Source organism: Tiliqua scincoides, chromosome 4 (assembly GCF_035046505.1).
Source record: "Tiliqua scincoides isolate rTilSci1 chromosome 4, rTilSci1.hap2, whole genome shotgun sequence".
Classification (NCBI taxonomy): Eukaryota; Metazoa; Chordata; class Lepidosauria; order Squamata; family Scincidae; genus Tiliqua; species Tiliqua scincoides.
Window position 1 is genome coordinate 25,883,490 of NC_089824.1, and position 27,270 is coordinate 25,910,759.

The 27,270-nt window shown below is 42.3% G+C and overlaps 1 protein-coding gene across 6 annotated transcripts in view; it reads right to left on the reverse strand.

Annotated features, from left to right (window-relative positions):
• VPS13B (vacuolar protein sorting 13 homolog B) overlaps positions 1–27,270 on the reverse strand; it is a 494,765-nt gene that overhangs the window by 341,753 nt on the left and 125,742 nt on the right. For 5 of the 6 annotated variants that reach the window (XM_066626564.1, XM_066626562.1, XM_066626565.1 and 2 more), the window contains exon 18: positions 2,159–2,293. In XM_066626564.1, the coding sequence (XP_066482661.1) occupies positions 2,159–2,293 (135 nt within the window). Of the gene's footprint in view, positions 1–2,158; positions 2,294–16,107; positions 16,195–27,270 lie in introns of those variants that run through there. The other variant, XM_066626567.1, reaches the window with a different exon arrangement.

Here is a 27,270-nt window from a genome sequence, read left to right on the forward strand (position 1 = left end):
GGGGGAAGCATTCCAGAGTGGGGGGAGGGTGGGGAGAAGTTGGAGGGAGGGGAGTGGGGAGGGAGGGGTGCAGGACCAATGGAGCCCTGCTCCACCGGGTCCGAAGCCCCACGTTGGGCCTCTCAGCCTAACACGGGACTCCCTTACTCTGAGCCAGCTAAATAGCCGGTGCAGAGTCCAGTAGCCCCACTACAGGGCTCCGTTCCTTACCTGGGGGAATGGGATGAATGTTCCTTTTCTCCGAGGAGCCACCAGCAGCTGCCTGGTGTGCTTAGGATGCCGCAGCAGCCATTTTGGCACCACGGCAGCCCTGCACGCCAGGCAGCTCAGGATTGGGCTGACCAGCAGGCAGCAGACTGGCAGAGGGTGCCCACTGACTGCCTGTGCTCCATTTCTCCTTCTCCTCCTGTTCTTTGGATAGGAAAAGGAAGGGGGGAAACCAAAGAAATTCCAATTTGATCTATACAGAAGTAGCTAACTACAGTCAGCCCCGGTTTCACTTTGAACGGGTGACTGGAATGCCGCTGTTGGAGCTCCACAAAGACATGTGGAAGATCGTGAACTGTCGAGGTGTCAGATGTCAAGAAATGGATAACATCTTGATAACCTGTGTGAGGCTTGATTTGTGGCTGCCTGCAGAAGCTTGGAAGGCAAGAGCTGTGCAGTCAGAATGACAACTGCACTATGAAGAGAAACATCTGGAGAAATGGATGATTCGATGAGTTTCTCTCAGAGAACACTTGTAAAAACCTCATTGAAAAATTGGGTTTATTGTCAACCTGTCTATGTAAACGATCTTAATCCATGAGAAAGGTGGCATATAAATACCATAATAAATAAAGATACAGGTACACAGTTTGGCAAATTGGGCCCAGTTTTGATGTATCTGATCAAAATAGTTGAATATGCAGCAAAATGTAAACTTTTTTGAGCTAAATGATACTAAGATGGCATCTTATTACAAAGTGGCATTTTTCTCAGTGGATGTAGATAAGATCTGATCACAAATAATGACTACATGAGCTGTTAGACTGCAGAGGTGATGTGTGTTTTTGTTCTACAGGTGGATTACATTCTGCTAATGTGTGCTAAAGCAATATTCTTGCTGTGCAATAACATAACTTTGAAAGATCTATTTTTGCACGAATTGGCTTTGCCCTTTTATCATTGTTCTGCTGTGTGGTATGGCCCTCCTTCTGGTTTCAATTACAGCACTGACATCATTTATGAGGACCTTGGGGAAAAATCAGGAACAAAGTTCTTTTTTTGTGCAAGGGCAGCAAATCTACCCAAGTAGTAAGACAGAGCAGGTGGCTCACTTGCAAGTAGCCATATTGTCTTCTCCTAATTTATATAAAAAAGGACATTTTAGCTATCAATGGTTTTCTCAATTTTTCCTCTAATATTATATAGCAGGATCTCCACAGAGACAGGTGGCTGCCTAGAAAAGATTTATTTTGCAGCTGTAGCCATATTCAGACACTTTTAAACATCTACCTGTTAAGACCGTTTCTATATGCATGACTTGAGGCTCTTTATCTGAAATTCTTGGGTATGGCACCAAAATTAAGGCTGCAGTCATATACACACTTACCTGAGCGTAAGGCCTGCTAAACACAGGAGGACTTATTTCTGAGTAAACATGTATAGGATTGCTGTATACATGTATACATGTGGTATACATGTACAGAAACATGTATAGTTTTCTGATACTAATTTCAACACAGATACAAGGTGCCTCTTGTTCAACATATATTTTCAATCCAAATTCATTGATTTTTAACCACATTATACGCATGATACAAGTATTCACTAGGTATAGGTCAGGAAACCTGTTGCATTTATTGTAAAGTATAGCCTTTATGCAACTTCAGTATTCATTTTTTATATCAGTTTTCACAGTTACATATTACATCTCTAATTCTGAGCTTGTCGATTGAAAGATCTTTAAAAACCAAAAAGCTTTAATATAGTTTCTCATTTTCACTACTGGCAATGCCATGCTACATCATCCTAGTCCGTTTCTAAAAACAATAAAAAACCCCTCTGATTCATAGAAACAATGAGTAAATTCTTGTTTCAGTAACTCTCCTTGTAAAAAGCAAGGCCAATTCTCCTACACAGGCCATAAACTTTTACATGGTCCAGCTGCACATACCTGGGGCTTTGGCACAAATTTTTATTGATCCCATGGTCCCAGAGGCACATTTGACCAATGATGTGCTGCAGTACTTCAGTTCAACATTCTGGATTGAGCCCTCAAGAGTTGGCAAGGGATTCTTAGATTTCACACCTAATAAAAGAAAACTGCAAATGTACTAGCCTGCTGAATTTAAATATTTTTATATTCTTTCACCAAGGCGTTTAAATTTAATTACACTTTAATTATCTACTTTAGATAGCCTTATAGTATTCTTATTTGTATTCTAAAGTGAATCTCTTTATAGAAATACTCTTTATATACGTAATTTGCATAAATACAATATACACACCTCAGTTTTCCACATATAAACACAACCCTTACTCCCACAAAAGCACAAAGTATGGCATTAAACTAGCTATGTGCGTACTCAATATTGTTTTTATTTTACAATACAATACAAGCAAGCCATGCTTCTCTAGCTACATTTAAATCCAGTAATTTTGGGGTGTTTAAATGACTAAAAATGTTCTTAGACTACACTTTAAAACCATTGCATTCAGTGGCAAAGTAAAAATTAAACATAAGCAGCTGAGTTGCACAGCAGGTAACTGCACTTGCCATCTTTTTATGGAAACCAAAGTTCAAACTTAGCCTTAGGTCAAAAGTGGAAATAGGTTTGGTGGTCTCTTCATGGTCTCTGTTTGCACACTCAAAAAGGCTACCACACAGTTTGGCACAACTCAGTACTTATTGGCAGCTGTTTCTGAAGAGAGACCTAGAATTGTAACCATGGGGGATGTAACAGGTCAGCAGTGCAGAACTTTGGCACAGTTGCACAGGAAAGCTCACTGAATACCCACCCACACAACATTTGGCTGAAACAACTGCTATTATTTCACAAAGTGCAACTTTCAGAGAGCTACATTTACTCGTAATATTTGTAAAATATAGTTTAGGCACCCGTAAGAAAAAGTGAATACAGGACAGAAGATAGAACTCAGGTTTAAGATCGCCCCTCCCCCAAACACAGCAGTGGTTCTCAAACTCTCAGGAAGAATTTGGAAACCGGTGTTTGGGGGGGCAGGCAGTGACACAATCGTACCTGGGGGGTCACAGGGTCCGAGGAGACTGCAACCCCTCCCCTGCAGGCCTCCCTGTACCTCCAAAGTGCTGTAAAAAGGAGAGAAAAACGCTTCTGGTTTTTGTCACAAAACCGGAAGTGGTTTTTTTTCTCCTTTTTTACAGCACTTTAAGAGGCACAGGGAGGCCTGCAGAGAGAGTTGCAGGCTCCCCAGACCCTCCGTAGTGTCATAGTAACCTGAAGGTAAGTTTGGAAAAACCCTTTCCCCCCCCCCAACAGCAGCAAAATCCTGGCTATCGTGTCGCTGCTGGTGCTGTCGCCATACTCCTCCTTAAGGGGGCAGTGACTGAGCTTTCCTGGCTGGGGCATCGCTACACCCCAATTTGGGAACCTCTACAATACAGAAATGAGAATTTGAAACATAAATTAGTCAAGATTGAAATGTAGCTCTGCTTTATTGTGCCTGGATAGTTCATAAATGTAAATAAATGTTATTTGTTTAGCCATAAACCATCACTCTAAAAAAGGGGTGCCCAAACCCTGGCCCTGGGGCCACTTGTGGCCCTTGAGGACTCCCAATCCAGCCCATGGGGTGCCCCCAGTCTCCAGTGAGCCTCTGGCCCTCTTGAAACTTGCTGAAGCCCATGCTGGCCTGTCGCTACTGCTCTCAGCATGATGGCCAACTGTTCTACCTCTTGCATGAGCTATGGGACGAGGGCTCCCTCCACTGCTTGCTGTTTCATGTCTGTGATGTGGCAGCGGCAGCAAAGGAAAGGCTGGCCTTGCTTTGTGCAAGACCTTTTACAGGCCTTGAGTTATTACAAGACTTTCATTCATATAAGTTCCATCGCTAATATATTCATTTATGTAAATTTATTCAAATTTGAAATGTAATTCTTTTTTTTCCTTGCCCCTGACCCAGTGTCAGAGATGATGTTGCCCTCCTAACGAAAAGTTTGGACACCCCTGCTCTAAAACATCACTATAAAATTAAGTAAGCAGTACTTGCAGAGTTTCACCATACATTGATTTGTTCAGACCACAGGTCATGACAAGAACCATAATTTGATACACAAGTTGTCAAGAACTACTAACCAATTATTAAACAATCCACCACATGAAACAGACACCCCCCCATACACACACACACAAACTTTTGCATCCATGTTCTGTGGAGAACACCAGCAAAACCACCTTTTCAATTATATACTTGTTGCTGTTGGTTCCCCTGGGGGCTGGGGATAAGAATAGGCCCTCAGTTTGGCTGTACTTGTCGTAAGAGGCGACTAAACAGCCACCGGGTAGATGGGACTCGTTAGCCTGGGAAGGCAGCTCATCTGAGAGAAGGAAAACTTTGATCCCAAACCTCCACTGCCTTGTGGCTACATCCAGTTATGGAAAAGGCTTCAGGAGTCAACCTCGAGGCAAAATCCGGAGCCGGAGTCCCTGAGGCAGTTCATGACTGAACACAGTCATGTTCTGGCAACTCCTGCGACGCCGCTGGAACCAACCGTATTGGCCTCTTGCCTTTCCATTAGACAATTTCAGCGACGTGGAGAGGGGGGATTTTCTGCATGGGTAACAGCCTATCCTCCATACCTACTTTACCCAGGCTTCGCGCACTGGAGAGGACACTCTGTTCCAGAACCACCATTCAGAGCGTGACACCATAGTCTTCCGAGACTGAAGGATGCCAACTACTGCTGTTGGTTAATAGAGATTTAATGCTTTTGTTGATGCAACAACAAAACCAATAGGTATAATCCTGCTCTCTCCACATACAAGGCAAGGTGCAAATATTCTCTGGTCAAAAGTGATTTTGAAATGTGTCAAATACATAGCAAATAAAGTAACTAATAACACGGGATGACCTAATAGCGTGTCTTTTCAAAAGCATTTTAAATATAAGACATAGATAAGGATACAAACAGAAGGGAATTTGCAAAAGCAAACTTTCACACACCCCTCAGCACAACAGCCCCCTTCTGAGTCCTGAAAATCTGCTCCTGAGAGTCAGTAGTCCCTATGGAACAGAATATTGTAAGTGCAGAGGGCTGTAAGAGGATGACGAGACTAGCGAAGATCCCCCATTTTTGTGCAAACAGAAATGCCTTCCATTCTTGGAAGGGGCACTTAGGATACAACCCACTGAAGATACAAAAATACAGGCATGCATAATTATCTTCTTATAAAGAATATCTTCATTAACTCTTTGATACTCCAATATAAGTGGCTTGACCCCATTATAACTGGAAAGAACGCAAGTCAACATTTGAGAAATAATACTAGTTGACCCTTACAGAAATATAATTTTCAACTATATTTACTGTAATTTGATACAAGCTGCCATGTCGGACTTTTCTGGGGCAGAATGGGAGCACAGAAAGGTAAACAACGAAGAACTGTTTATCATCTGAAATAAGGAACACAAAACACATTCTGCAGGTGTGAAGTTTTAGTGGGGGGCGGGGGGGGAGGTCCGGTATAGACCCATGTATAGTACTTGAAATTTTTGCCAAGTAATTAAGCTGCAATTATCACTTTGCCTTATCTCTGGGTCAATCGGAGGGCAGAGCCTTTCAATTCTGAACAGTTTTGTTTCTCCACTCAGCTCAGGCAGGCACTCCTTAGGTGCTATAGTAGTTTTCCTGGGACATTCCAGACAAAGTTAACCTTTTATTCTCCTTCCTTCTGCTGCAGCCTGGTTCTGCTTTGCAAATGCTTGCAAAGCAGGTCTGTTTTTTGAAACACCAGGATGGGATCTTCCATCCCAGGCTACAATTCAGTGCACCATTACTTAAGAATAACACCCATGGAAAGCAGTGGGTCTACTTCTTAGTAAAAAGGGTTGCAAATATCTCATCTCTCTGCTGTAAATTGAATTGCACACTCTCAGTTATGTGTTATGGGTTGCATGTTGTACATAGAGCTTCTGGCTTAACACACCAGACACCTTAAACGTGGATTTGATGCATGGATCTCCTGCAGTGGTTCCCAACTTTTTTCACTTGCATATCCCTTGGTAGCCCATTTCCATAAATTGTACTCTTCCTATTAGCAAAACGTTTGTAATTAATAATACGAGCCCTCATCTCCTCTATATGAAAGCCCAGACTTCATGTATTTATCACATCATATATTTTCTCTTCATCTGTTTGAGGAACAGAAGACTCTGCCTTTGCACTGTTTTGCACCAGAAGTATGCTGAGAAATTCTGGGTGATTGATCACTTTCCATATTATCTTTCAGCTTTTTTACTGTGCTGGTTTTCAATCACTGGTTCACAGATGAATTGATGACCAAAAACTAGCTATTGGTGGCCCTTTCACAGCCAACTAGCTACCTCCCTTCCTGGCTTGCTGGTCCTTGCAAGGCATTCCTATCTTGCAAGGCACTCTGGAGCACGGTCTGCATTTTTATGCCATTTTTCCATTCTTTTTCAAGTACCCCTAAAGGTCCTGTTGAGTGTCCCTGGGACACCATGAATACCAGGTTGGGAACCACTGTTTTACTGGTATGTTGTTCACAGTACACTGACTCTGATAGTGTTTACAAAAAGGTGGTGAAGACCAGAATTTAAAAAAGAATAAAAATGTATCTTATGATCTTTTACTATGTTTTTAATAAATTAGAGACTACAGTTCTTAGGTAACAATTAGTGGTAGATTATTTTTCAGGATCTGGCCTGGGGTCAAATCAGACAAAACTATAGTCAGACACCCCCCTAAGTTTAACCCCCAACTTATCTGATGGTCATAGAAAATTCCATGATTGTTGGCTCAAAACCTGCCCTCAGCTAATCTGTGGGGTCAACTTATAGGCGAGTGTCTGCGGTAGTTAGATGGGGGCTGACTATTCACATGAAAAAAAAATCCAGCAGCCCAAGCAAACTTCTTTGTAGCTGGCCGTGACATCACTTGAATGCATCTAATCAATCACTAGACATTGGAAAGAACTGCTTTTGTTAAATAGTGTTCCGGGCAGAAAAAGATTTCCTAACCACCGTGTGCCTACTTTTTAAATATAAAGATGAAGTTTCCAATTGCCTATTACAGAGCCCAGATGGAACCTGCTAAAGGCCTAATAGCTCTCATACACACTGAAGTAGGTTAGGATACTTGCACACTAATGTTTCTTGGCTAGCATGTTACTTGGTCAACCTCAATAATCTCAATTTTTTGAAAAGCAGCACCTTTCAATGCTGTAATTCTATATACACTTTACTGTAAGAAAGCCCCATGAAACAGAATGGGCCTTACTTCTGAGTAAGGACATTGGATTGTGCTACAAAGAAATCAATTAGACATTGTGCATTGGATAACAGCTACAAGTTGCATGGAGAACAACTAATGATATGACAGTAGTTAGTTGATATTGAAAGTATAAAAAGACTGAAAAATAGGTCCAAGGAAAGAAAACCTATGTATTATAAAATATGTTATAGCAGAGAGCGGATTGGTCAATTTGCAAGTAGAAAAAAGTAGCAGCAAAGTATTGATTTAGTAACAGTGCCTAAAGGTATATAAAACTCTGATACAGCAGTCATACATTTCTATAATTATTCTTGACTTCTTGGAGAACTGAATTCAGAATGGGAAAGAATTAACAAGAGCCAAGTGGAAGAAAGTAAACCACTGGAATACAATGAGTCACCAGTCCTATAAATTATTAGAAATACTGTCCACCCATTGGCCTAAGAGGACTGATATCCAAACACCTGGACTTGATATGCATCTTCTGAAAGAAATCCAGTAGCAATATATTCCTTGGGAGGTATTTCTTTGCTTAATGCACAAATAAGAGAAAGCTTCTTCTAAAAAGAGTGTAACAGACCCATATTTAAAATAAGCTAGAGAGTGCATATTTTAAATGGGAAATAACTCCATCCTTCACCCTCCACCTTGTACACACTATAGGCTTGAGAAATGAAATTACTACCTATTTAAAGTAAAGGTCACATTAAAAATGTAAAAGCAAGGAAAACCATGTGCAGAATCTGCTCGGACATTTCAAGACACTTATTTGGACATCTTTCATTTCAGGCCAAGTATGTCATATTTTCAAACACCTAACCCGACTGTTCTTCTATTAATGACTTGCCTAAACCCCTTTCTCATTTTACAGGCATTTCTCAATATCTGCACTCTCGATCTCTATTAGCTATTTACATATCTAACCATTAGTTATTTGATTTTCTCTGTAAAATGCTTTGTGAACTTTTCACTGAAAAGTGGTATATAAATACTGTTAATAATAACAATTATAATATCTTGGATAATACAGGGAACGCCCCCCACCCTCCAGAGGTGAGAGAAACTCCACCCACGGCCTCTGCCGGGCTCAAAATTACTCGCAGGATTTAACAAATTTGAATTCCCATTTTTTTGAAAAACCGGAGGTGACTTTTTAATGCCTTATAAGGCATTAGGAGGCCCAGGGAAGCCACTGAGGCCTTTTGAGTCATTTTAAGCCTAGAAGACATTCTAAACCTGGCAGACACCGCACGCAGATGTGTGGGTCCTCTGCTGGGCTCAGAAGACCCTCCAGAGGTGAGGAAGGGCCATGGGGGGAAATGTGCAGGGGGCGCAGATCCAATTGGTGGATAAGTGAAACCACTGGCTGAGGGCCAGTGATCCAAGAGCCATTCAGGACCACCCTCGGCACCCTTCCAAACACAACTTCTAAAATACCAGAAGTGATATTTTGAGGCCTCAGAATGATTCTGAGGCACACTCACTCTGGCCCTCAGAATATCCTCCAAACTCAACCAAAGCACAGCTCCAGTTGTGTTTGGAGGGGGTGGGGGCTGGCCCTGGAACTTCACATGCCACCCAAAGAGGTTCCATAGGCCGTATCCAGCCTGCAGGCCGTAAGTTTGATACCCCTGGTCTAAATAAACAGGTGGAATAGAGATACCAGGTGGGCTCCACTCCTCCAATCAGCTTTGGGTTTACACTGCTTATTAGAAAGGCAGTACAGAAATCTACCATATATACACTGCTCAAAACAATAAAGCGAACACTTAAACAACACATCCGAAATATGAATGAACGAAATATTCCTATTAAATACGTACTTGCCTATAGGTCGAAAAATTTATTCCTAAAATGGGCAGGAGGTCTGGTCTAGAGGGTAGAGCCTCCGTTTGCCTGAAGATAACATCCGAAGGTCGCCAGTTCAAGGCCACCGGCACCGTGAATGGCAAGACCTTGAAGCAGCTGACAAGCCGAGCCGAGTTATTCCACCTGCTCTTGGCCTGAGCGAAGAAGCATCTTGGCTGCCCTCCATTGTGAGAGATGAAGGAGCTGCTTGTCAGCCTGTGTGGGAGGAAACTGGAGGCCAGAATGTGATACCAGATCAGCAAAGATTCATCTGAAATGTGGTTCTTGAAAGATAGAACCTTTCTTCAATTGTAAAAATCCCTACAGGGATTTAGAATAGCCTGCCTATGTAAACCGCCTTGAATTAAAGTCTGAGGAGAAATCTGACAACCAAGAAAGGCAGTATATAAATAACTGTATTATTATTATTATTATTATTATTATTATTATTATTATTATTATTATTAAAATGGAGCCTGAGATCCTGGGTCGACTTATACACGGGTCAATGCAGTGAGTGGGATATGATCCTCTGGGAGCTTCTGGGAAGCTTATGGAGGCTCAGCAGCTGTCTGGTGAAGTGGGGGGGCGGCGTGGAAATGGGCTGAGAAGCAGGAAGCAGGTGGAGAAAAAGGAGAAGTTTTGCCAGTAATTAAAGTATACAGAGGCAGCCCTTTTAGCCTCTTCTCCAGACAGGAAGAGAAGTGAAGGTGCTTCTGGGAATTGTAGTCTGTATGGGCTGCTGCTATGGAAGTGCAGCACATACTCTCACAAAGCGTCCCCAGAGTTCCCAGAAGCCCCTTTGTCTCCCTTCCAGTTTAGAGAAGAAGGGAAATGCCTCCTTTTCTTCTTTTGCTGCTGCTCAGAACATTCCTGGCAAGTCATTTGCAAAGAATTTCACACACACCCCCAAGTTTAGGGGTCTGGTTTTTAAAACCCCAGGTTGTGATCCTCATTTCCATCTGAAACAAGGTCCCAGGCTACAATGCACCATTACTTAAAAATAACAACCATGGAAAGCAGTGGGTCTGCTTCTGAGTAAAGAGGGTTGCAACTGTGGGCAGCTGTGCTTGCTCATGCTCAGTCATTGATGCTTGTCTCCCTGCTGTGAACTGAATTGCACACTCCAAATTACATGTTTTATGTTGCATGTTATATGTAGAGCCTCTGGCTTAACACACCAGGCACCTTAAAGAAGGATTTGACTAATGGTTCTACTGGTATGCTGTTTACAGGCACTTACTCTGACAGTGTTTACACAAATGTTGTGAAGACAAGAATTTTAAAAGTTAATGAACAAAAATGCATCTTATGATCTTTTATTGTATTTTTAATAAATTAGAAACTGTACAGTTTTTAGGTAACAATTACTGGAAGGTTATTTTTCAGGATCTGGCTTCAGGTTAAATCAGACAAAATTATAGTCAGACCCCCTAAGTTTAACCCCGGACTTATCCGAGGGTCATAGAAAATTCCATGATTTGGGACTCAAACCCTGCCCTCAACTTATCTGTGAGATCGGCTTATGGGCGAGTGGCTGCGGTGATAATGAATAACAAAAATAAAAACAGATAAGTGGATGACATAAACAAATCTAAGGGCACAATCAAGAAAAGTACTTGGGCTGGTACAAGTCCCTTGTGCCGGCCCAGGAGAGTCGCAAACGTGTCGTAAGGCCGATGGAGGCACCAAGTCTTGCGTCAGTCTAGCTCAGCCAACGCAAGACTCTGGAGTGGGCGGGGAGGAGGCAGGAGGGAGGTGTTCTGGGGCTGGGGGAGGGTGGGCTGCCCCAGGGGCTGGCGGGTGGGGAGCGGGAGGTGGGGCTAGGAACCAGCAGTTATGCTGGATCCCAACCCGCATTTCCAGGAAGTTTGGAGCTGCATCAAGCCGCAACGCTTTCCTCAGACTTGTGCCACCTCAGGAGGGGACGCAAGTCCGAGGAGACCCATTAGGACCAGGGTGGCTTACCCAGACGTAAGGGGAAAAGTTTCCCCTTACCTCTGGCTGAGCCACCTTGGGCCCCTATCCTGCGATGGATAGAGCACAAGTCTCTTGGCTTGCCTGTTCCGGCATAGGATAGGATTGCGCCCTAAGTTTCTTAAGTCAAAACTCAGGGATGTTCTGTGTGTTTTCTGCTTGGTCTGCTGTGAAAATCTAATGCTTGCTCCATGGAAGTAACACCCACTGACTGTCTAATACAGGGGTGTCAAAATCATTTCATCCTGGGGGCCACATTGGATTAATGGCACCTGCTGAGGGCCGAACTCCAAATGTGGCACTCGGAAGTGAGTTGAACACAGGAAGACTTGTGACATCACTTCCTGTTTCTTTTAAAAGCTGAGGCTTCCCCCTTATTCTGCTACCTCCCCCTACCCCATTCTACCACAAAGCATCCCCTGCCTCCAACGCCCACCCCACACACCATTCTACCACAAATCATCCCCTGCCTCCCCCCACCCACACACCATTCTACCACAAAGCATCCCCTGCTTCCAACCCCCACCCCACACAATTCTACCACAAAGCATCCCCTGCCTCCAAACCCCACCCCACACCATTCTACCACAAAGCATCCCCTGCCTCCAACCTCCACCCCACACACCATTCTACCACAAAGCATCTCCTGCCTCCAACCCCCACCCCACACAATTCTACCACAAAGCATCCCCTGCCTCCAACGCCCACTACACACACCATTCTACTACAAAGCATCCCCTGCCTCCAACGCCCACTACACACACCATTCTACTACAAAGCATCCCCTGCCTCCAACCCCCACTCCACAGCTCCTCCTGCCCTCAGAACCCCTCTGGCCGCGACCGGAGCCCGGGGGAGCTCTGGCTGCGGCCAGAGGGAGTTGCAGGGCTGGGGATGCCGCGCACGGCGCGTCCTGTCCTCAGACCCTGTTTGGCCGTGACCGGAGCCCAGGTGAGCTCCAGCTGTGGCCAGAGGGAGTTGCAGGGCTAGGGACGCCGTGCAAGGCGCCTCCGGTGCTCAGACCCCATCTGGCCATGACTGGAGCCTGGGCGAGCTCTGGCCACGGCCAGAAGGAGTTGCAGGGCTGGGGACGCCGCGCACGGCGCATTCGGCGCTCAGACCCCCTCTGGCCGCAACCGGAGCCCGGGGGAGCTCCGGCTGCGGCCAGAGGGAGTTGCAGGGCTGGGGACGCCACGCATGCCGCTTCCGGCCCTTGGAATGATGTTCTGGGGCCCCATAAGGCCATGAAAGGTCATTCCAGGTGTTCCGAAAACCCGGAAGTGACGCTTGAAGGTATTCTGGGGCTTCAGAATGTAACTTTGAGGGTTGGGGATGCTGTGTGCCATGTTCCCAGCACCCGGAAATTTCCTCCAGCCACGGTCGGAGCATTGCTCCGGTCACGGTCGGAGCGAGTAGGGATGGGGCAGCTCCAAAGCTCCCCCAGATCAGGGGGCCACCCCAAATGGCTCTGCGGGCTGGATTCAGCCCGCAGGCTGTATCTTTGACACCCCTGGTCTAATACATGAAAGGACCAAGGATTCCTGGGACAATGTAAGTAGCTAGTAATGGGGACTGTACTGAGTAGTATCCCAGCAAAGAGAAGAAGTAGGCTCATGAAGCCAAGTTCTTTTACTCTTGGCATATAAAGTAAGTCTAGCCTAGTTACCATTTCACTTCACTTGTTTTACATCACTTCTAGCTTGTATTTATTGACATCAGCCACTGTCACATTCCCCTTCCCCCACAAACACAAGCACATAAAAGTATTTTCCTTCTGAATCTTCTCATTCTTCTGATATATACATACATCTTAAGAATGAAATCACAGCTGGAAGTTACTGCAAAAGTGCTATTTACCTCTATCAGACTCAATCTATACACCTGCTGTGCAGGAAGCTATCCACAGAAATCTGCAACAGTAGAGTGTGGGGATTTTTTGCCTTTACCATCTGAAATGACAGTTCCTTCTACCAAAAAGATATTAACCTTTAATCCCTGAAAGCATTAAATAAATGTTTGTAGGAGTATTTTTAGCCTCTTTATCTGGTCAAACCACTGGAAGTTAAGTCATGCCTATACAAACCAATCATTTCACCAGCAGTTTCATATTTCTTTAAAGCCTCATATAAAAAGCACCTGCTTAAAGTGAGTAATGGAGTTTTATATTCATTGCACTTAGGAACAGCGTATGTAAACTATTCCGTTTTCCTCCCTTGTGGAATATATTTCAGCTTATGTTGCACAGCGCATTACCAATGTGTATAAAGACTCTCTGATCAGCAATTCGGACTGTAGACAGCAACTTGTATGAGTGCATTTTTTTTTTCCTAAATACAGTATCCACTTGATTCACCAAGACAAATTGAAACCATTCTTCACTGGAAGGTGATCTCACCCTCTCTGTGACTATGTGCAATACAATTATCTGGCCGCTGGTCACAAATAGCACCCTAGCATATCTAAATTTAAAATGTTCATCTGGCACAATTAGCTATCAGAAGAAATGGAACAATAAAAGTTAAGCAAATCTCTTTTTCGGAAGCTCAGAAAACTATTTTGCTCCTCTACTTGAGTTGTAACAATTCTTAATTCACAATATTTTTTTTAATTGCTTGCTATCACTGGTTAACAGAAAATAGCATTCCAGTACAAATATTTAATACCATATTCTAATTTAAAAATTTTTATTCTAGTGCTATGAAATTTTTGCCACAGTGTAACAGGCATTTAAGTGGCTTTGCAAGTTACAGAGATTCAGTTTATAACATGACAAGAGAGAAACCTATATGGATGCCAGTTGTATCCTTTTCAACAGAAGGATGTAAATGTATTTAGTGATCTCCTTTTATTTCTTTCATCTTATCTCCAGTTTCTGTGTAGATTTATTACCTTCATTGTTTCCAATTTTAACAAATCACCTAATGGCAGAAAGGAAAATATGTCAACCTTGGAATTATTTGCAGTTGTAGAAATCCCTTTTGTCTGGCTCCTGCAAGGCCTGCAATCTGTTTAAAACACAGATTGTCTGTCTTTTGTCTGACAGCCACCAAGCTGCACAAATTACTTTCTGCCTGTTCACCTGTTTGCAGCTGCATCTGTAAGCTAAGAATTCTGAAGCTTGACTTGAGCAAGCACTCCACGATTGATGACATGTGCTGCTGATAAACCAAGCAATTTGAAGAAATTACAGGCCAGCATTATTGAAAGACATCTGTGCATGAGCCAAGAACTACACGCTTTCAATTGTACACATGCAACATGCAGTGGCGGCAATCGTTTGAAGTGAAAACCCTTTTAGGAGTGTTGAAGTTGTCACTACGTAAATTGGCCATCTTAGTAGCCTAGCCTCTCGCAGGAGGTCCAATTATTCTGTTTAAAGAACCTATTTGGAGAATATTGCAAAGAATGCAATTTTTAAAAAGATTTTTTTTATCTGTACAAGCCTAGCCGTGTCTACTCAGAAATAAGCCCTACTGATTTTAATGAAACTTATTTCCAGGTAAGTGTGCATAGAACTGCAGCCTAAGTCAAAAAGTTTAGAATTGCCTTCTAACAGGACTTGAGTTCATAATAATATGTCAATAAGAGAAAGTCAAAAATATTACTAAAACTTACTTCCATCCATCAGAATATTTGAAACATTAAGTCAATTCCTTTAATTCTAGGTTACACATAAGGTCCATGATTCAACCCAAAAGAAATTGTATACATGTGCAAGAACCACATACACAATTGAGGATTTCAGCGGATTCTTCGGCTACAGTCTAACAGGACAAGGTGCCAGCAGACTGGTACTTCAGCCAGGAAAACGGGAATGAAAAGGATCCATAAACTCTGACTGATTGCATGATATCTACCCGTGTCTGTTCACAGCTCCAATGGATCATGGACACAATCTCCCAATCTAATCCATGCATTTTAGTCATGGCATTAAGATTCAAACACTCCCTTTCCCAAAGTTGTTATGTAATATGAACAATGTATGAAACTGTTTTCTTTTGCAAAGGCAAACCTATGAAAAAGAATTATAATAATTATCTAGCTGAAATAGGGTGCTCCTGCCAGGAGTCCTGCAGAGGACCAACGTGGCTGGTTTTTTTTTGAAAAAATGGAATGGGCTTTCCAGGAATCTGGATGTATTACAGATCCTACCTCTGTTGCCAACACTGCTCCTCCGATCTGCTATGCCCACATTCTCTGGCAATCTATTGCCAACACTGCTCCCTCATATGTACACGTGTGACCTACATGTGTCATGCAAACATAACTAAAATTGGGGACATTAGCAAGCAAGAGGTCAAATCTAGCAGTGTGACAAGGCTTGGGATCGTTGACATGGGTGAGCAGTGCAACTAATCTCAAAGTGCCTCAAAATTAGACTAACAGTAACCACAAGACAGAGCTTTTCAAAGAAGATAAAGAGTTTATTAAAGAAATAATCTTTAGAGGAGAGAGAGAGAGAGAGAGAGAGAGAGAGAGAGAGAGAGAGAGAGAAGGGGGGATCAGCTATCCTAGTCTCCTGGTTTGCTTGAGTGTGAAGTCCTTCTTGAACAGCAAGGCAGGGCTGCAAAAGTTCCCAGGTTCTTCCAAAATGAAATGCCAGGCTGTGCTCCCCCACTGCCTCTGGAGTGAACAAAACTCTTCCTGTGTCTTGGGTCTTGTTCTTGTGTCTTTTCTTCCTGTCTTGTTGTTGTGTCTTGTGTAATCTGCTCTGTGTCTTGTTGTTGCTCTGTCCTTGTGTCTTGTTCCTTCTTGTGTCTTCTCTTGTTCTGTCTGTCCTTGTGTCTTGTCCTTCCTTCTGTCTTGTTCTGTTCTGTTCTGTTCTGTTCTGTTGACTAGTTCTAAACTGCTTCCAGAGCAGGGAAGTTATAGGACTTTTCACAAAGGAATATCTGCAGGACAAAGGAGTTTGGAGAGCTTCTTGAGTGATGCATTTGGGCTTCCTGGCCTTGATTGAGTTTCTTGATGGCCTATCCAGGAAGTTTCTACTGAACAATGGTGTGGCTGGGTGTGTTATCTCAGGTGGAAGAACTTCTTGGCCTAGAATCTGAAAAGGAACTACCCAGTTGGGCAATTGTAATTCAATTTAACATTCAGACAGGACTTGTTCTTGCTAGCTATCCTTTGTCAGACCTCAAGCACCCAGTTTTAATCAATCACAGAGGGGCCTTTCCTTGGGAGCCAGCAAAATCTCATCCCTTTTCACTTCAGGGAGGCCTGCCCAACTCTGCAACCAAGATGGAGTCAGTTTAAACTGCACATGTGTTTGGGGAAAGAGGGTGTCTGTAACATCCCGCCCTCCCTAGGAGGAACCCATTCTCTCTTTTGCTGTGTGCAAGCAACTATAGGCTACCGAAATGGCATAAAAGGCACATTATGTGCCATTATGTGAAAAGACAAAGTTCTTCTCTCCTGTTCAGGGATTAGCAACTCTTCTCTGACCTCCTTGCACAACACCCTCTTCTATTCTGCTTTGTTTGTGGCACGGAACATAACTAGACATGTAGCAGCAAACACAAGATTTCCAATCCTATGCTTGCCTCTGTTGCACAAAGTGACTGGATTTTCCAGTCAAGCGAGGAAAGTAGAAAAGCAGTGAGAAGAGGAATGGAATAAGTAAAAAAGGGAGAACAACCCTCCCACCTGACTTCTTCCTTACTTGAAAGTTGGAGGCCAATATAGAGTGCTACCCAACACCCAGTCCCTGTTTCAGCATCTGAGCAAACCACCAACAGCACATTACATAAGCCTGTACCAGGTCCTGGGGCACTGCCTAGATCTGGTCCACCTCTTGCATGAAATCTGCTCAGTTTTCCTTCCTCCCCCCCCCCACAAGCTTCACTGCGCAACTCTGTATTTTCGTTAATAGAAAATTCTAGGTTTCCCAATTTGTCCCTGTGTAGATCCTTATGTGCCATCTCCGGCATTAGGCCTGCTTGCCTGCTCCCCTGCCTGATCTTCTTTGCCCATCTCTTGTCTGATCCTCAATGAGTGCCCAGTTCTTTCCTCTGCCTCTCTAAGATAGACGACCAGTTCTGACCTTGATTCCACTCAAGTAGTTTTTGTTTTCCTTTATGCTTCTGATCAGCTTTTCAGGTTCCTAACTCTGGCTTGCTGCGCCTATGCTCATCTTTCATTGTTCATTCTCCTTTCGCACAGAATCAGACTAGCTTGTGTTGCATACCATGGTTTGTAGCGCAAGTGTCTTCCATTTGCACAAAGAGGAGCTTCCTCCCCCAAGTATCAGAAATAGATTTTAAAAGGAAACAGAGGGAAGGGGGGAACTGGCAGAATCACCTTCCCTTACACAAATGGAAGTATGTATCTTCCCTTCACAGAAGAACACAACTTCTGACTTTCAATTCTTCCACTGAAAGTTGTAGGACTTAAAAGTGCTTAGCACCATCCAGATCATGTCCTTAATTGTTTTTTTATCAATCAACAATGATGTGTTATGTTAAAAAGGCAAATCCCATCCCACACCCACACCCCTGTTTAACTTGATATATTTTATCTTCTTTACTGCTATGGGCACCAATCATCTATTTAACAAGGGTTTGGCTGTTAACATCTACAGAAGCTTGAAGCAATATTTACTACATTTACACATATTTGTTTTACGTGCACATTCAAAAAAAGGTGCTGTGCCTTACTCTTCCCCAAAATATGGCATATTTCATAAGTTTGATTTACTAAAATAAATGCTGAACTTTACAGTGCCTGTTTGGTTTTATTCACTTCAATCTGTTACAAATTATACTCCTGAAAACAGGAAGTCAAAGCTTTCAAGTTAAGTAGCAATATACATTTGGCTTTCACATTTCAGAGCCCATAAAATGGATTCAACACAGAGATGGTGACCTACAGGAAAAAAGGTTCTGTAATATACTGGATATGCATACAATAAATCAAATCCTTATCATGATTTGCACCTAATAACTATACATCATTAACAATAAACCCTTTAAGAAACTTTAGTATAGTATATATGTAAACAAGCACAGACCAATTTCCCCTTCTTTTTCTACTCACATTCTAAGTTAGAGCATTTTCAAAATGTCAGCTTTTGTTTTAAAAGACGCTTAAGTCGTGAGAACATTCTTATGCACCACTTCATAACTCTGACACCAAGTATGTATAAAAAGATTAGCCTTTATTTTGGTATAAAATCAGTTGGCAGTTTTACATCTGTGCTATGCAACATAAATACCCCAGCTGGCATCTCAAGCTCATACACATATGGACTTCAAAAACAGAAACTTCCTTATTTGCAGCACTGCCAGGGTAATTTTGTATACCGTGCATACTACAGCTATTTGTCAGGCCCCTGCAGGTGTGCTCTGCACATAAACACACAGCTGTAGCCTAGCAAACCAAGTGTTCCATCAAATGCATAAAGGGAGACCTCAGCAGCTGGATTAATCATCCCTGCAACAGGTCCAGGGAGAACAATATGGGTTAGTATTTTGGGAAAAGCATGGATGGCAAATTTATGATTATGCTGGCCTTATGAAATAACTGCTGGATTGTGTCATTTTTTATGCAATGTCTACTTATTAATTTTTTTTTTGTTTGAATGCTGGAAAAAGAGTGAATATTTTTTAGTTTCTAATATAAACAATAAGGTAGTTTATATATAAAATAGTTTATTATGTGAAAAATGTTAAGAGTTTTATGCTAAAGGTTGGATTTGACAGATGTTAACAGTATTTATATTGGCTTTAGCAGGCAAAAATCACTGGAATCAGCTAAATTGGTATATTGTGAACTTTCATTGGTTATTTATTGCCACATTTACTATAATTATGTAGTATTTTCTCCTTTTTGCACTTTCAGATCAACCAACGTGCTCAATATGCTTGTGTATTGTATATGAGCTGGTTAAACAGACTATATGAAGCAAATATTCTGGGGTTCTGATCCAAATTAGGAAAAGATTTATCATGGAAATGTCACATTTGCTTAAGGGAGTATATGCAAATTTCTGCCAGCTTCAAATTTAAACTTCAGTGCAGCAATTACAGTGTAGCAATTACAACATTGCCTAAACATTTCCAATATCTTCAGCCAAAAATTAAAGGGACATTTTAAGGGCAGGCAGCTGAGTCAATAAGTTCCTCTCAAAGTAGTGGAATATAGCCCCCTTACCCTATGAAGAAGAATGTCAGCTATGCCAGGGAAGCTCTAGGATCATACATCCCTGTCCCAAATGAATGACCAGCAGCCTATTCCATTTCCACTGAGGCAACATGGAGAAGACATCTGGCCGATTCATTCATTCATTCATTCATTCCAGCAATCACATGGACTATGTGGAAAAGGAGTTCTACCCTGCATAACAGCAGTTATATACAATACCATAATGTGGCTCACTACATGGATTTATTACATAGAATTCTGAGCTAGTCTTGATCATTTCTGGTAGTGTATAGTAGTATATGATAGAGAAATCACATACTGAGCAAGTTTCAATCATTATGACACACACTGAGCTATTCTGCCATTAAGAAGGGTTTCACAGAAGCCTCTACATGGCTATAAGAAATATATAAAATGGCACTGTGAAAACATGCCCTTGAGGTAAACTATTAATATATTTAATTTTACACATTTTGAAGATAGGCTCTCACTGAAATTTTTCAAAGTTTCAAAGTTTTCAATTTTTCAAAGTTTTGAAAAAGTTATGAGGACTGCATAAAAGGATATTGCAGGAAACTCAGAAATTTGTTTCATTCTATCATATAAATAAGCTACTTCCTAAAAAAGCTACCTTCCTAAATAAGGAAGGTAATAGGGAAAAAACTGAGGGATAGCTTCAAAGTAAACAAGTGTCCTTCTGAAGACAGAACCTTCAACCAGAATAAGAGAACAGCGAGGAGACTATCTCTTCTATGCATGGGAGTAGCTATACCACACGAAACGCAGCTAAATTTGAAAGCTCTAACTCAGACCAGAATTTCCATAAGCTCACAGTCCAAATTTGTGTATATATTTGTCTTAAGGTGGAGTTATAAAAGTGCTTCCCTCCCCATCACACAGCAGTGTTTGTGATCAACTCACGGGCAGTTCCAATGTTGTCTTGTGAACAAGGCATATATGATTAGTTCCTTTTACCACATTCCTACAAACCGAATGGTTGAGATTTTCATGTTCCTACACAGCTCCAGAACCCGTATAACCATATGCTCTTTCCAATATCCTCTGTGCAAGTCCATATATACTGCTGGTTCCCAACCTGTGGTCCGCAAGACCTTGAAAAGTGGTCCGCAAAGTCTCAGGAAAAAAGAAGATTGCCTTTGATTAATTCCAGCATGCTCCCCCATGGACCACCAGAGAGGGCAGAGAATGAACTGTTCACAGCAAGCAACAAAAGCAGCAACCCACCAATCTTCACTATAAATAATACATCTAATAAATCTCTAATAAATCTTCTCTAATTATCACAAACGTATTTGTATTTTTTTGCGTGAAGAGGTGGTAGTTGCATGCAGGGCACACGAGAGGGGGTTCAGGGAGTAATTTGTACCTGGGCCCAGGGTCCAAAAGGGGGCCTTGAAGCCAAAGGAGGGTCCCCAGAAATTTCCTGGGATCTTATATTTTCCTGTCTCACACAAACTTGCTGCTCGTGTGGGATGCTAGGTGCACAGCAGCTGCAGCAGTTGCAAGCCATATGGGCTGGGCCAAGGAGTGCATACATGACACTCCCGAACACTGTCAAATCTGCAAAGAAACTGGCCTGCTACAGTTTGTGGTTCTGCTTACCATGAAGAAGTGTATCAAGGGCACAGCTGTGGAACTATAGTTGCTGCAGAAGTATGTTTTGGTACACACAGGACACTTTCCATTCTATTTTGAACTTAAATATGATGTTCTACTTATCTGCAATGATTTTCTATATTTAAAAACTGTTAGAAACTTAGCAGTGTGTTTGGTTTTCTGTATTACTGTATCTAGCTGCCAACACTGTGTGGGCAGGGAGACCTGGGCTCCACATTGGGAAGCAGAGTAGACCTTGGCTCCAAAGACTTTTTTTTCCAGACCTTTATTAGTCTAAACACAACAACACAACAAAGAGAACAACAGTAGTGAGTACGAGCCTATGATATATAATACATAACAACTGAATAAATCAGGTATATTTGTCCCATATAAAACATAGTAGCCTAACATATAAAATATACTGGATAGCCTCTCTTGGGTCTACTTGCCACCATCAGCTGCAGACAGACTGCCACCCTCTCAGTGGTAGGGCTGAAAATATCATTCAGCAGTTATGGCTTATCACCGCCATCAAGAATTTTATAACCTTTTTCAACTCCGAGCGTGAGCAATCATTTAATAATAGCTTAATTTTTTCCATATCTAGAAGACCCACCCTATTAACCAGGATGGGTATTAGATAGGTGGAGCGGGCACTATTATGCTGAAGACAGTAGAAAAATACACGTGGAAGAGATTCAACCGACCCCATGTTACAAGGGCAGAGACGGTCTTGATAGGGAGAAAGACTCTTCTTGCTGTGTTTCACCCCCTCGCCACCCCGTTCTGCCCACCACTGTCACCATCCTCATGCTGTTTCACCCCTCCCCTTTTTGGAAGGGGCCCAAAGGAAACATTGTACCCCAATAAAATTCCTCTTGGAGACCATGGTTGCATGTGGTCCATGCCAACTCCAGCTTTTGTCTCAGTGTTCCAGGGGGTCCTAAAGTTTGGGAACCACTGATATAGACTGAGAATCTAAACCCTCCCACCATAGAAGTTAACACATTCTTAAAGATGATAATGTGGGAGAAGGAAGAACAAACCATCTGACAAAAGATCCATAAGAAACAAACTGCTTAGGACTACACAAGGATCTGCAAGAAACTGTGAAAGTAGCCTGCTGCCACTATACACAGACACAGTAGGTAGAGTGCCCCACACGGCAATCAAGCTAGCAAGTACACCCACTATGTTAGGGCTCCATTCTCTGGTATTTCAATCAAATTACCATTCTTTCTATTGAGCAGGAAACAGTTTTCGGAATGTGCCAAGCATGAGGGGTCCTCTTTAACTGGGTGCAGTTAAAGTGGAGTGCACTGTGATCACATCTATGAATTTTAACTTCTTTATAAGAGCTTTACCTCCCACTTAGTTTTACTGTTCATCCATAAGAATAATATACATTATGCAATGGAAGACTCATTTTATTTGCCCCTGCTATTTCTAACTTTACAAAGCGTGATTCTGTTTTGCTTTCTCCTGCTTGTTAACCTTCAGTTTACTTAATTCTTCATTTTAAAAAAAGCAAGAAAGATGTGAAGCTAACTTGTGCTCAACATGCACAGCTATAATCCACTGGGATATCCCCCACAAGCTGCCTTCTTACTGTTCGTATTTTGACTGTTTCCTCTTGAAGGAAATTTCTCAAAGAGACAAAGATTTTTTCCCCTCTGACATCAGTGATGATGTAACCTACAAATAACACCTAACTGAGAAAATGGGACCCTGTACAACTAAAGAGGAAGCTAGTATTTTGAAGATAAGGTCCTGGGTAAGTGGAAGAAAATGTTCTACACGTTTAACCCACTTTTGCCTGGCTGACAGGTGTACACGTTTGGCCCCTCTTGCATATATGCGTTGGCCAGAAATAGCTTAATCCAGGTAGATCTTGGAAAGACTCCTATCTGAAGTTACTACCAGATAACACAGAGATAGGTGAATTAATGGTCTACAGCAGAGCTGCCCAAATCCCAGCCAGCGGGCCACTTGCAGCCCGCTGGGGCCCCCCCATCCGGCCCTAGAGGGTCCCCCCATCTTCAATGGGCACCCGGCCCTCACCCCAGCTCGCGCTGGCCCGATGCGCAAGCTCCAGGTCTGGCTTTCCCTCGCTGCCGCTGAGCTTCGCACCTGCAAAGTTCAGCGGCAGCAAAGGAAAGACAAGCCTGGCGTGCATGCAGGGCCTTTTATAGTGGTAAAGTAACGCAAGACTTGCAAGTCTCGAGTTACTTCCCACTATAAAAGGTCCTGAGTGCATGCTGGGTCCGTCTTTCCCTACCTGGCTGGTTGAGGGCTGGCTGGCTGCAGCACAAGCTGCTGGAGGAGAGGGAGGGAGGGTGAGCGGGTAGCCGGCCAGCCGAGTGAGCGGTGGCTGGCTGAGTGAGCAGGTGGCTGGCTGCATCACAAGCTGAGGGAGGGAGGGAGGGTGGGTGAGTGGACAAGCAGGTGGCTGGCCAGCCAGCCAGCCGAGTAAGCAGGTGGCTGGCTGAATGAGTGGGCGGCCAGCTGGCCAGACTGCAGCACAAGCCGCAGCACAAGCCACGCGAGGGAGGGAGGGAGGGAGGAAGGGCAGGAAGGCAGCCAGAGCGGGCGCTCAGGCAGGCAGCCAGGTGGATGGGTGGCCAGATGGCCAGGCTGCAGCACAAGCCACGCGATGGAGAGGAGGGAGGGCGAGGGGGGCAGGCGAGCATGTGTGAGCGTGCTTAAGAACTGGCTGGGGGATGCAACCCCTTCCTATGTATGAGAGTGCTTAAGAACTGACTGAAAGATCACCCCCTTCCTATGTGTGAGAGTCCTTAAGAACTGGCTGGAAGATCATCTCCTTCCTGAGTGTGAAAGTACTTAAGAACTGGTTTGAATTCATTCATTCATATAAGTTCCCATCTCTAATATAGTCATTTATGTAAATTATGCAAATTTATTCAAATTTGAAATGCGAATTAATTTTTTTTTCCTGTCCCTGACACAGTGCCAGACAGATGATGTGGCCCTCCTGCCAAAATGTTTGAGCATCCCTGGTCTATAGGCAGCCATTGAGTTAGTTCAGTAGTTTCCAAACTGTGCTGTGCTGTGTTCAGAAAATGCTATTTGGGAATGGTGCTTTCTGTTCCATGCCACAGCCTTCTTGTCCAATCTTCCATCAGTCTGGCACCAGGCAGTTACTTGCACTGCCTGTCATCCCAGAAGGCTCTATGACCTGATTTCACAGAGGATGTGGCTGACTGGCACCAGAATGAAGGAAGATCAGGCAAGAATAACAGAGGCTACAGAACGGAAAGCACCACGCCTAGATGGCATTTTCTGAACCCTTGATCTGGCCCATGGGGCATGGTCTGGAGGCTCCTGAGTCAGATCATTGATCCACCCATTCTGTTGACACTAGCAGTTGGTTCCCAGGCTTTCAGCCAGGAACCTATCCTGCCAAGAACTGAATCTGAGACCAACTGCATGCAAAGCATGTGCTCCATCACAGTGCTACTCCCCATCCCCTAAGGTAGTGGTTCTCAAACTTTCCCACCAGGACCCACTTTTTAGAATGAGAATCTGTTAGGATGCACTGGAAGTAATGGCATAGTCAGAAGGGACATCATCAAGCAGGAAAACCTTTAACAATCCTAGGCTGCAATCTTACCCACACTTTCCCAGGAGGAAGCCCCATTGACTACCTTTGTTAAAAGCATATACATAGTAACCTGGTAAAAAGTACAGATCTGCAACATTTCCCCAAATGCAGTAACATACCATGGTAGTACCAAGTCTAATATATTAAAAATAAAATCTTGAAATGAATGGGGACCCACCAGAAATTGGTTCACGACCCACCTAATGCGTCCCGACTCACAGTTTGAGAAACACTGCCCTAAGGTAACCTGAGATTTATTTCTCTCAGGTTATTTAATGTTATATCTGCATTGGTGTCTAATACAGTCTTGGTATCTATTTAATGCTTTTCTCAACAGTAGTATTTGTGCAATATATAGGATCCAGTGGCAAGATTTGGTTGGGGCATGAGTATTAAAATATATTTATCCGATTGTAAATAAAACAAAGTTAGAAAAAAATGAATATGACAATCTAATACTGAAAGTCAAAAGCCACCTCCGAAATTCCAACCTAACAGACATCTACTACTGGTTGAAGAAATTTCAATTAGCAATGGTAAGACAGAAAAGATTCATTTGCCTTAACAGAACATCTGCACATTTAAATTTTAGAGTAGCTTAGTTTATTAGAATGGGCATAAGTATTGACAAGAGAGTACTCTATGTCATAAGCATAGTGGTATAGACACTTCAGGAACAATAGTGTCCAACAACAACAGTACAGAAGATGGCAAGGCAGAAAACAGTAGGTAAGATGACAAAAAATGAAGCAGCCTGCACTGTACTCTCTAAACTGAGCAGAGAAAGAATAGAAGCATTTTATAATATAGCACAATTCTTGCATTTGTTCTAGAACAGAAGTCTGGAAAACTTTATAATCATAGTCACCATAATCATAATTACTTCAAACAATGTTGAAATGAAAGCTAAAGTCAGACAGTTGTATGCTGAAAACTAATGTTGAGCAAGACAGCTGGAGAAACAATCTCAAAATACAAAATTCCAGGCCCCTTACAGGCATCATATATATGGATGCTTCCCCTTCTCCCACAACCTCTCTTTTTCTGTTCCATTTTTTAAAAAAGTACAGGCTATTTTATAGGGTGATTGTAACCGTATACCATGATGACTGCTGATTGCTGTTACAAACAGACCCTTCTAATCCATCTGCTCTGTACTTCAACAAATGCCTTTTTAAAAGCTACTTCATAAAAACTATATTGCTTCATACTTAGAAGACATTAAGCCAAGATTTTGGAAATTCCACTGACTTGATTATATCATCAAGTGCACTACTTGTTATATTTTTTGTTAAAACAAAAGCCTTGAGAACTGTTTTCCAGACTTTAGTTAATGTTGCTATGACACATTTGGTCAATGAAAATGGATGAAAAACAGTAGTGCTTTGAAGCAACAGCCAGTAAATGCCGCTGTGGTTTACCAAGAGTAGGATGCACAACATATTAGACCACAGTTAATGAAATTAAGCCATGTCTTATGTTAGCGAAATGTGTGCTCTGTTACTTGTTTGGAACCTACACAACTGCTTAATCTTTGAGAACTCTTTTGCCTGTAGTAAATACTATCTTTTGCATCGCTTGGTAATTAAATCAGTGGACTACCACTGTTTTGAGTTTGCATTATTTTAAAGCAGAGGAACAATAAAACTGTAATTTTTTTGTTTCTACAGATTTAAGTTATACATTCATGGATCTGCCTTGAATGTATTCATGACTGTGGAGAAAAGATCAGTGAGATAAGAATGAGATAAATAATTTTATTAAATTCTGCTGGACACAATAGAAACTGGTATGCTGTCTCACTTTACAGTATGTCCTTTCAATATGCATTGTGTTCCATTTGCTTTAATCACATTGCTGAAAATCTGCAAATGTCTCATGTATCTAAAACAGCAACTTCCAACCAGTGTGCCGCTGCACATTGGTGTGCCATGAATGGTTTGCAGGTATGCCACAGGAGTCTTGCAGGGGGTCATGTATTAGTAGTGGAATTAGGGGGTGTGATCTCCCTGCCAGCAGTGTGGTGTGTCTTGTCAATTGTCAAAAAATGGATGGTGTGCCTTGATAATTTTAGTGCCTTCTCAGTGTGCCATGAGATGAAAAAGATTGACGATTGCAGCTCTAAAATAAAGCATCTCAGAATGTACATGTGAATACAGAATGATAAATTGTGTACAAATATTCATACATATTATTATTAAGAATATGTTTTAATATGTTCGGAATATAGTTTAATATATTAAGAATATATTTTAAAGCATTGATAGGTTTTTTAAAACATCATTTATCTTTAAACCTTAATAGCAGTGAAATTACTTTAGACTTAACTATATCTTAAGTCAAACTTAGCAGCACCCAAAATAAGACTTAAAGTTTCTTGAATATGTAAATTGGTTCTGCTCCAATTTTACATTAGTATGTGTGATCTTTGTCAATTACCCCAACTTCAGAGAAATACTTGGCAGCTTAAAAGAAGCACCTCTAATTAAATAAAATAAACCAACAACCCCAAACCCTAACATAACCAATTACATCAAAATATATTATTCCAAAACTCAAAAAATATACAGCATCCACAGAAGGGGAG